General features: G+C 49.2%; 1 protein-coding gene across 1 annotated transcript in view; it reads left to right on the top strand.

Annotated features, from left to right (window-relative positions):
- Positions 1–2,551: 2,551 nt before the first annotated feature.
- The window catches only part of ptprz1a (protein tyrosine phosphatase receptor type Z1a), a 76,069-nt gene continuing 67,434 nt past the window's right edge, over positions 2,552–11,186 (top strand). The window contains exon 1 of the mRNA XM_041939892.1: positions 2,552–2,773. Within this exon, the coding sequence (XP_041795826.1) occupies positions 2,716–2,773 (58 nt within the window). The 5' untranslated portion in view covers positions 2,552–2,715. The remainder of the gene's footprint in view (positions 2,774–11,186) is intronic.

The raw sequence follows: 11,186 nt of genomic DNA, 5'->3' as shown, positions 1-11,186 counted from the left end.
GCACTGTGCAGCTGTCGCAGACGTGGTCCGACCTGGAAATGCTCTTTAACAGATCTAACTGGATCCTCTTTGCAGCTGCAGCACTTCCTTCCAACACTTCTCATCTGAAATGTCAGTTCACTGTTCAGCTGTGTGGAGGAGTCAGTGCTCAGATACTTAAACAAACGTACCAAGAACTCAGCGTAAACATGCTGAAGTCCTGAATTCAAAATCATTCTCAAGTAAAAGTACAACAGTATTATCAGCTGAATGTACTAACAGGGTGAAAAGTAAAAGTACTTGATACAACACGCTGTCATCCTCGTTCATGAAGGTACAAGACTGAATCTTTATGTTACTCACTCGTTTTAATTATATTAAATTAATTAATTATATTCATCGTGATTGTGGGCGTGGCTGTTTTGACTGACTGCTAGCTGCTGGGTTTCAGCATCCGCCCTCAGCTCCACCCACGCTCAGCTCCACCCGCCCTCAGCTCCACCCGCCCTCAGCTCCACCCGCCCTCCACCTCCTGGATTATCTGAGTCTGGTGGAGATGGAGAGTCACTGAACGAAGACACAGAACAGGAGGATTTCTCAAAATGTTAAACTTCTGCTGCTTTGTTTTAAGAAGCCTTGAATTAAAGTTTTAAAATGTCAGACACACTCACACACACACACACACACTCACACACACACACTCACACACACACACAGACACACACACACACACACACTCACACACACACACACACACTCACACACACACACACACACAGACACACACTCACACACACACACACACACACACAGACACACACACACTCACACACACACACAGACACACACTCACACACACACACACAGACACACACAGACACACACTCACACACACACACACAGACACACACACACAGACACACACTCACACACACACACAGACACACACTCACACACACACACACACAGACACACACTCACACACACACACTCTCACACACACACACACACACACACACACACACACACACAGACTCACACACTTGTTCCACATTCCCAGAGTGAATTGTGATTTCTGGGTCACCGCTGATGTTTTGGTCTCCATTTCAGTGCGAGGTGAAGGTCAGGAGGTCGCGGTCCACCACAAACACTTAAAAACAAAAAGAGCCCCCCCTCCACCGATTCACTCAGTCTCTCCCTGTGATGTGTTCACGACTCCCTGCTGGCCTGGAGGAGTCACAGCAGCTGGAGTATTATTTACAGGCTCCAGATGATAATATGAGGACCATGATGAGGAGGGTGGCTGACGCAGCATTTCGGTTGTTGCTTCATGTATTTTTTGTTCATTTGTTTTGTTGCCTGCTTGTTTCTCATCATGGGAGCAGCTTCGTCTTATTTTCTTACCGCTTTTAGGGAAATAAATTACGTGAGAACACCTTTCACACCTTAAAAACAAGATCCCTTCAGCAGATGGATGGACGACGACCTGAAAGAGCTGCCTCAGATAGCAGTAAAAAAGGTAGCTTAGCATTGGCTAAAATGTTGTTTGAATGAGTTAGAAATGAGTTTGTGTTGTGTCGTTCGCAGCTGCGCCAACAATCGAGCTGAACTGAATGTAAAGGTTCGGTTTCCATTATCGTCCAGAAGATGTGAAACCAGCGCTGGAGCTGAACCTCCTCCGGACTTCATCACGACGCACCGACAAACCTCAGAGGCGTCAGCAGCCGCGGTGGCTAAACACGCTACATTATCAGAGGCCACTTCTTCAGGTCGTCCTCCCACCCCTCGGCAGACGGATGCAGACAGACGATCACGTGATTCAAGGCGTGACAGGTCGTGGTCCAGGTGAGGTGTTTGGTCCTGACGGATGAACGGCGAGCTAAAACTCGGACGCCTTTCACTCCATCACATTTTCATTTGAGTCGTTATTATTAGAAAAATGTCGATCACGGTCAGTGTATGAGCACACAGCTGATGACCAGCCGTGGGGGCTCAGTGGGGGCTCATGTTTTGCCCCTGGGCAGTTTACGTTGATCCGGTCCTGAAAGGAACCAGAACCTTATGAAGCTTTGTTGAGCAGGTGGTGTTCAGCTGGGGGTGTTCAGCTGGTGTTCAGCTGGGGGTGTTTGGAGCTTCTTCTTTCTGTCTTTGTTGACTTTCTTCTCTTCATTCATCTCTTTTCATTTTTTTCTTTTTCCTCCATCATATTTTGCTTTTTATGATTCTTCCTCCTTCTGTTGTTTCCCTCTTTTCTTCTTCTCTGCTTTCATCCCTCTTTCCCTCTTAACTTTTCAGAATTGTGACTCTGTTCCTGTCGCGCGCACAGAAACCTCCTGCTGCCTTCATTCAAACAGTGAAAATAAAGGAATAAATGAATAAATGAATGAATGAGTGAATGAATGAATACGCAGATACAAACTGAACAGACTGAGTGCCGCTCAGCTGGTGGATGTGTGGAGGAAGTGAGGCCGGTGTGGCTGCGGGCTGTGGGCGGCGCACAGCTCCAGTCTGGCGGCTCCTCTTCAGTCTGTCAGTCGGTGTGGAGGAGAGCGGACGGAGCGGAGCGGAGCGGCGCACCGGGACCCGTACACATACAGCACCGAGACCACAAGAGACCGGCAGGCAGGCAGGAGCGGAGCGGCATGGAGCTGTGAGGGCTGCGGGCCGACAGGGACCTGCTCCCCAAAAACCGCTGACTGATTTGTTTATTTACGGCAACTGCGAGCTTTTCCCAACATGGAGCCTTCAGGCTGCTGGCTGCTGGCCGCACTCCTCATCCTCCTCTGCCAGCAAGGTAAGACAGCCACAGTTCATGTTTTCTACTCACGTGACGCAGCAGCGCTTCAGTACCTGTTTTCTGAAGACCGTTTGGTTTTCAACTTGCGCCAACTTGAAGGTGGTTGCGCAGCAGCTTCAGGTGTGCTGGGGGGTGAGCCGTGTCCGAAACAAGCCGAAGCAGCCTCCGCGTCGTCTCTGTTTGTGTCTTTTTGTTCGAATTAGAAATCTTTTTGCTCGGTTTTACTTCCAGAATCGAACCTGCAGTGCGTAACGCGTCGTGCGTCTTTGGAAACACGAGGCCGAAACGCGTTTTTAAAAACCAAACAGATTTCCTGTGGGACTGGGATGTGACCCGTGTTCGGGACTGGGATGTGACCCGTGTTCGGGACTGGGATGTGACCCGTGTTCAGGGCTGATGGTCTGCGGGTCTGCGGGCTCGCAGATTAAAACGTTTGAGGGGCGCAGGTCGTCACTGATCAGCTCCAAACGCGAGCTGTCATGCATGAAGAGAGAAGTTTGGACACGGTGGTGTGGGGGGGTTATGAAGGGTGTCAGAGGCTTCATATGTGGCGACAACAGCAGCAGTAATCCTGTAATTCTTCTCACACGCAGATACTATCACTGCAAAAACTATAATTAATGCGTCTGTTTTATCTCCGTCCCTGATGTCTCTGAGCAGGAGGACACGTGTGATGTTTGAAGCGTTCAGATTGTTGTTTCAGTGTTTTTGGAGGCTTTCCTGCTGCAAAAGTCTTTTTGCAGGTTTTAGCAGTTCCTCTTCGGACTGTGGCGACTGTTCCAACCTGCCTGCTGGCCAAAATGAAGGGACGCAGCTTTAAAAAAGACATCATCCTGAGAAACATCCAGCAGGGATGGAGCTTTACGGCCAGTCTGCGGGGCTTTCAGGAGCCGCTGGGTTTGGCTTTGAAACTGGCAAAAATCATTATTTCAATCACTGAGTGTCTGATCCAAGAATACTCAGAGAAAAGTCTGAACGTTAGCGAGCATTTGGTGCCAGCTTTCACTCTCTGATAGCTGCAGACACGTTTCAGTGCATGCTGAAAATATCTGGCTTCAGCTTCAATAACCAGCTCCGTGGCTGAACTTGTGCTAACATGGCAGGAAAAAACGCTCGCTAATATCTTGATAAGCATCTAATCACAAATTCAACGTACCTTCAGAACAGAGGACAGACCCTTTCTAAAAGATGTTCCTGAGAAGTTTTCCCTAAACCGTCCTGTTGGTTTTCCATCGGTGGTGCAGCTCCTGCGATGACACGCAAACACTCGGAGCTGCTTTGCCCTCGGTCTGGTCTGACCTATTTCTCCACTGCTGGACCAGAGAGAAGAGCAGATGTGAGGGTTTGTTAACCCTGATGAAGGACGACGTGTCTCAAAGCTGCTATAATCAAAGTTCTTAAATCTTAAATCTACACCTGAGTCTGCAGCTTTTCACGAGTTTCAGCTCACTGTTCATCCGTCCAATCACAGCGTCACTGTTCTGGTTCTCTCGTCTCTTTCATGGCTTCATTTTGGTTTCTGAGTAAGAATTTAACAACAAATCAGGAAGTTTGAGCACATTTTAGTGAGGAGACTTGCGGTTAATAATCTTGCTGCTTTTTGAGCGTCTTTGCCTGAAAGAGTCAGTCGGTGCCTGTTCTGGAGCTTTCGATCACGTCACATGGTACTCACCTGCTGGTTTTATTGATGCTCATATTTCCGTTTCTGTTCGAGCTCGTTCTGAGTTGTTTGCTGTTGGGTTGTTGTCGTAGCTGCTCCGTCAGCGACGTGTCTGCAGATGGATTTCATTGGTTTTCGTTTGGACTTTCTTTAGTTGAGTAGCTTTAAAACATTTTCTTTTCTCTACACTGTGTGACAACATCTCAGCTTCAGCATCCTGAATCAGCCTGTTCCATCGCCGCAGTGACGCCTGATGATGCTGCGCTGAGGAGAAATACTCAAACCCAGGATGCTGGTTATTATATCAAAAATGGAAATATTCTGCATGTCTAGTGGATTATATTTAGACACGTGATCCTGAACTCAGCCCGACATTATTGCAGTTTCCACTAAAATGCTAATAAATTTCAGTGGGTTTGGTAAATTCCTCACAGTCACACAGGAAGTATCATAATAACGGTCCCACCAGCGCGTCCTGCAGGGTTTAAGAAGTCAGTGGAGATGAATCAGGATTTGTCACCATAAGCCTGAACACTGGAAGGTTTTCCAGCTCCTTTTCCCCCGGTCTGCCCTCCCGGCCGCCCGGGACAGCCGCAGCGTGCCAGAGAGGACACTGATCTGCTTGGTTGAATCTTTTCGGGGGTTGAGACGTGAAACAAAGATGAGGGGGAGAAGCTGGTCGGAGCCAGTTTCAGCTGAAGGGATGTGAAACCTTTTGTGGCCGGGCCAGTGAGCCTGGATCCACGCTGGACAGTTCGGTACCTGCAGAAAGCCCCCGGGCTCCCTCGCGCCTCCTCCCTCTTCATCTGGGCTGTTTTAAATGAAGCTTTGATGAAACGTCGGGGCACAAAGGAGGTGCCAGCTCGCTGAAGAGGCAGCGCAGGAATGGTTGATGGTGGAAGAAAAGACACATGAGGAGAGAACTCAGCACCATCTGGCCTTCCCAAAAGATATTTGTGAATGGGCAGTGCCAGGCGTCCGCCGGGGCTCGCGGGGTCTGTGGGCCCCTTGTTGTCTAACAGGGAGTCTGCTGACAGATGGCCGTCACAGTCAGACAGTCTGTCCGTCACACACATGCAGGGGGCGGCTGTGGGTGTGATGCCCACCACCACAGATGACGGCTGACAGACAGCGAAACATGATGCACAGTTTGTTTTATGTGGCGTCCAACCGGTGATGATGCTCAATATCATCAATTGAATCAATAAATTCCTCAGTGTTTGTTATATTGATCAAGAAAGCTGAGGTCTCCTGCTCACAGAGCCGTGCCAGCAGCGCCTGCGTGTACCAGGATGCATTGCGGGCCACGCCCACTGAGCGCGCTAGCTGATAGGTGCTAACCAAAGTTACACAACAATGCCAAGCAAATGAAGCTGTGTCGGTACCTTCAGGGCCCACACACACACACACACACACACACACACACACACACACACACACACCGGCTAACGCTATTGCTAGTTGAGTTAGTATGTTTATTTGTTTATTTTAAAGGACCCCCCCCCCATTAGTTGACGCCAAGACGACAGCTAGTCTTCTGGGGTCCAGACAACACATACAAAACACAATAAATACAATATCAATAGCTCACAATCAAACAAAAAGAGAAAAAACAACAACACTGACTCTTAAAATTACAACATTAATATTACCCAGTGTGAGGGGGTATGCTAGCAACATTAGCCGCGCTAATGCTAGCACCAAGTTCAACAGGCTAATCTACAAAATAAGCAGTAAAACAACAGAAAAAACAAATCAATCATCAAATCTATATAGAAACATAGCTAATCAGTAGAGCTCGCACATTTCCAGCTTCAGTCGACCACGTTACCGTCAGCGTTGATTTGACGTCCACATGAAATGAAGTTTTGTTCTGTGAGAAAAGACTCGAAGCTTCTGTGAGGCTTCAGCAGCCTGAAGCATCCAAGCGAGCGTCCTCCCTCTGCAGGATTTGATTCAGGACTCGTTCTGAGGCCGATACTGGAAATAACCGGTGAAACGCTTCTTTTCGTTCATATAAACCAGTACCCCTCTGCCCTGAGACCCTTGATTCAGATCAGGAAGAACTCAGAAAAACCTTTAACGTGAGAAGTTGGAAGCAGCTTCAGAGAAACAGAGGAGGGACCCTCGTACAGGACGGACAGGAAACAGATGTTAACGGCAGAATGGATCATAATGGCGTTGACTTGTTTGGACCTTCAGTGCGACACAATTCAGGATAGGTTGTGATCCAGCAGGTTCAGGTGTCGGCACACACACCTGAGTCCTGTCCTCCGACACGAGGGGCGACGCTCAAACGCAGCGTCGACCTGACCGCAGTGAATCCACCTCAGGTGACCCCTCCCTGGTCGTCCCCCCTTTACATTCTTTGTTTCTCCTGTTTCTCACCATCTTCTCTCCATTTCTGCCCTTTTTTTATTTATCTCACCCCTCCTTCTCTGTCCAGAGCAGCTCCGGCTGGGCAGACGCCCCTCGATGCCCCGCGCTGTTAAAAAAAGCAGATTTCCAGCCGGGGCGGCGGGGGCGGCCGGGGCGGCGGGGGTATTTGATGACCAGATTAGTGGGTATTAGGCTCAACGGCATTCACTCAGGCATACACAGGGGCCACCGGTTTGAGTCCTCCCGAGTCGCCCCTCTTTCTCTTCGCGCTGGCCCTCGGCTGAATGGGGGCCGGGGTTACGTGGGGAAACAAGCAGCCGGGTCCTCGGCGGAGGTCGGCTGAGGAGGCCCGTTCGTCCTGCGCCGCCCCCCTCTGGCCCGGCCCGGTGAATTATGCTGTCAGAGGGGAGATTTGTTTTGTAACAGTAGGAAAGGGGGTAACTACAGAAAGAAGGGAGGTGTAAGGGGGCAGATTGAGGAGGAGGGGGTGGGGGGGGTGCAGAGAAAAGAGGGTGGGGGTGATTTCAGGGGGGGAGCATTTAAGCGTGACGCATGATGGCATTGCGATTTGTCCCAGTGGCGGCGGCGGTGAGGAGGAGAGGACGCTGTCACACTGTGAAGCTGGAGCAAGAGTGTGGGAGCGCAGTGTGTTAGGATGGGGGGGGTACACACTCTGCCACACACACACGCACTCTGTCACACACAGACACACACATTCTTCCTCCAACACCTCGAGGTTGGAGGCCTCACAGAGTGATGGAGTGCAGGTTAAGCAGCACTCCTGCCTTCATTAGTCTTCGTTAACACCCCCAGCCTCGTTACCCCCCCCCACACACACACACGCCTCCCCATCTTACTGTGTGTCACTGTTCTCAGGCCTCCATTCCCATCACACACTGTAAAAAAACACCCGTCCTAACAAGTCGTCTGGTCTCAGATTCAGTTTGTTCCATCAATCGATTGTTGAAAGTGTGTGTGTGTGTGTGTGTGTGTGTGTGTTTGTGTGTGTGTGTGTGTGAGAGAGAGAGAGAGAGAGAGAGAGAGAGACATTACAAAAAAAAGTTCTTGTTTGGACGAGGCCTGAATCTTCTGCAGCAGCTAATTTTATTTTTTCTCTAATTGTATTTCTGTGCTTTCTGTCTTTGAGGGTTTTCAGATGTTTGAGCTTCACATCGAGCTTTAAAGTTTTGTTTCACTTTCCTTTTTTTGGAAAATGTTCGACAGACAGCAGAATCTGGCTGCACTGAACACAGAAAGTGACACTTTTTGCAGCGTGTTAATGTCAGAAACAGGTGAAGTAAAACACCTGATTGCCAAATATTTATATAATATATATATCTATATATAATAATAATATTTATTTAGTTTTTGTTTTTCTCTTTTGGATTTATTTAGATTCAGAAAAAGCAAATGCCCCCCCACCAGCTGGAAACCTCAGGCTCGCCGTGTTTCATGGCTGATTCTGGAGGTTTTGTGGATTTGGTGTCGTTTAAAACCAGATCTTAGTTCTGGTTCCCTGAGTGTTTGGGTCGACGGCAGGAGAAGGTGAGGACGGAGGATTTTAGACGCTGATGTTTTTTGCAGTGTGTTTCCTCGGGGCGAAGTCGCTTTTCTTTTTTCTTCCTCACTCTTCAGTCTTCCTGAACATTTTTTCTGTCCGGCTCCTTTCTCTCTCCTCGCCTCTTAATCTCTCGTTTTCTCTCCTCCTTTCACCGCCGCTCTGCGCTGCAGCACATCCTCCGTCACCCTGTTGTCCCACATTTTCCCCCTTTCGGAGCCTCATGCCTTCATCCCTCTACTGTCTGCTCCCCCTCAACGTTTTTTAATCCTCCTCGTTTGTCTCTCCTCGTTCACGGGCGGGTGAGGGACGAGGGGTGTCGAGGGCGGGTTTTTTCTTTCGGTTAGCCAACCATCTTGTCTCTGCTGGTGTCCGCCTGGTGTTCTGCCACCACTGTCACCCTCCCCCCTTCGTCCTCCTCCTCCTCCTCCTCCTCGGTGCCCACCGCTGCTCTGGACGCTGTGATAGATGACGGGGCAGATCCGGGTGGCCCACGGTGCCTCTGAAAGGGGGGCCACTAACGCCGGGGCCCATTGCGGCGGAGAACAAGCGGAGCCCCCTGTAGAGTAGCTGGTGGAGAGCCATTTGATGTGTCCTCCACTCCCCTCCCTGGTTTCCCCCCTCCTCAGCCGGCTGCGAGTGTGTGGTCTCGCTTCGAACCTGGAGGGTCGATGGCCCTCGTCTCTCGAGCCGCTGAATATGAAATCCGAAGAAGCGACATGAAAAAGGCCAGCGATGAAAGGCCTGCGTGGACGACGCGGGTCGGCCAAAGTCCTCTTCGGTAAAAGGGCCGATTCGCTCCTCTTCTTCCCCATTCAGCGGCTGGTGGGGGGGTCTAAGCAGGTGGATGTGGGGACGCTTTAGGCAGATGTTGGCCTGCACAAAAGGATTCGATGGGCCTCAACAAGGTCTTTCAAGTATTTACAGAACATTTACATTTACATTTCAGACATTAGTCTGATCCTCTTATCCAGATCAGCCTCCGCTGAGTGCAGCAGGAGAAAGAGCTTAAATTCCTCGATCACCAACATTACAAGCTAACAGTAGCAGGGGGTCAAGCCGTACAGCGCCGTGTCGGGGCTCCGGAGTCTGCACAGAAGGAAAGGAAGAAGAAAAAAGAGCAGATATGTCGGTTTTCTGCAGCAATGTGAAAGACTGGAATGACAAGTGGATTTCATGGAGAACTGATGGATTCGGAGCATAAAAACAAGCCAAAACACAGACTTTAACACGATGTGGCTGGTGTGTTCGCAAACAGTCGGATATTTCTGCTTTCTGCAGGCACAAAGCAACGTGACGATCCCACCGCAGGCAGGTGGTGTTTAGTCGGTATGAAACATTCAGACTAAACACTGGACTGCAACCACAATCACTCGCTGGTATAATTAAATATAATTCAGTGTCCTGGATGGCCCACGTTGTGAACAGGGGCACTTCAGAGGTAAACTGTCCGTCCTCTGGCTCTGCTGTGATTCATACTGACAGTAAATGTTCCCGTCTGAACGTCTCATAACACGATGCAAAAGAAGTTTAAATGAATGAATTTTATATCATATTTATTCAGAATATCTAAAAAAACATCAATATCAAGCCCACAATGCGTGCTGGACGGTACGTTCACAACAAAATCTGCACGGGGGTTTAGTGTTAATCATCTGAAGGAAATGAAACAGGAACCGTCCAGAAAACTTTATTCAGTTCTGCCTCATCGGATCCACTGGAAAGCTTTTGTACTGCTGAGTTCTGCCACGTATCAGAAAATACTGTCATGTCGAGCGGTGCAGTCAAAAGCCCCCATAAAAACAGATTTATGGTCATTTATGTTCCCTTTGTAGGGACACATGACTAATTGATGGACTGTAAAGACGCTGGAAATGAACTCTGTTGACGGCAACAAGCCAAAAGCCTTTGGTGGATCTGTGAAAAATCTCAGATCCAGCAGGTATCAGGTGTGTCAGTTCTGAAGGGACACACCTGCAGAGGTCAGCTGGCAGTTTGAGCTGCAGTTTCAGACCTGAACAGCAGATGTTTCCCCCCGAGGCCGTCCCTCCCCTCAGGTCTGAGGCAGATCCGTCCTCCTGCTGGTCGGGCTGGTTCTGCTCCTCAGAGCGGGGCCTCAGGTCGCGCTGACACACCTGAGCTGTTGAGGCTGGTCTGCAGGGAGGGGCGTGTGAAAGGTTTGAAAGGTTCATCCTGTTGGTCGGTGAAGTGCAGGACAATTACAGCAGTTTCATCTGACTGGAAGCAGATATGAAGTTCTCGTGTTGTCCCTGAATGCAGCTGAAACTGATTTTGGATGAAACCAAAGCTGATAACTGCCAGGTGTGCTGTTCAACCCGCCGTGTTATCGTTACTCTACTCCTGTTCAGATGATTCACTGATTTTTAGATAAAATCCAGTCCAGAGCCACAGTCGTTGTCCCCAGAGGACAAACTGTTCAACAACACGAAGGTTCTGTTGTTTCTGTTCTGATGTTCTTCCACTTTGCTGCAAAGGGACTAACATATTTGTGGGTGGTTAAAGAGAAAAGTGAGATCATTCAAATTTAAAGGGTTCATCCTCTGGGGAGCAGGAAGGTCAAATTTCATAAATATCTGCATGCTAGACAATATTGTCTGTGCTCAAATAGAAACGATGGTGGCATTTTCTGTCTTGGGGAGTTCTACTGTATGTGTGATAAAAGTTTTTTAAGGCCGACAAACGTCCTCATGTGATGTCACTCGAGTCAGCGTCGGCTGAAGACTACGAGTGTGAAAATGAGCAGCCCTCTGCAGCTGCTTCTCGTCTCTGCTGCAGGCTGCAGGCTGCACTAG

This window comes from Chelmon rostratus, chromosome 6 (assembly GCF_017976325.1).
Source record: "Chelmon rostratus isolate fCheRos1 chromosome 6, fCheRos1.pri, whole genome shotgun sequence".
NCBI lineage: Eukaryota > Metazoa > Chordata > Actinopteri > Chaetodontiformes > Chaetodontidae > Chelmon > Chelmon rostratus.
The sequence above is the reverse complement of the archived record's forward strand: the minus strand, read 5'-3'. Positions and strand labels throughout refer to the sequence as shown.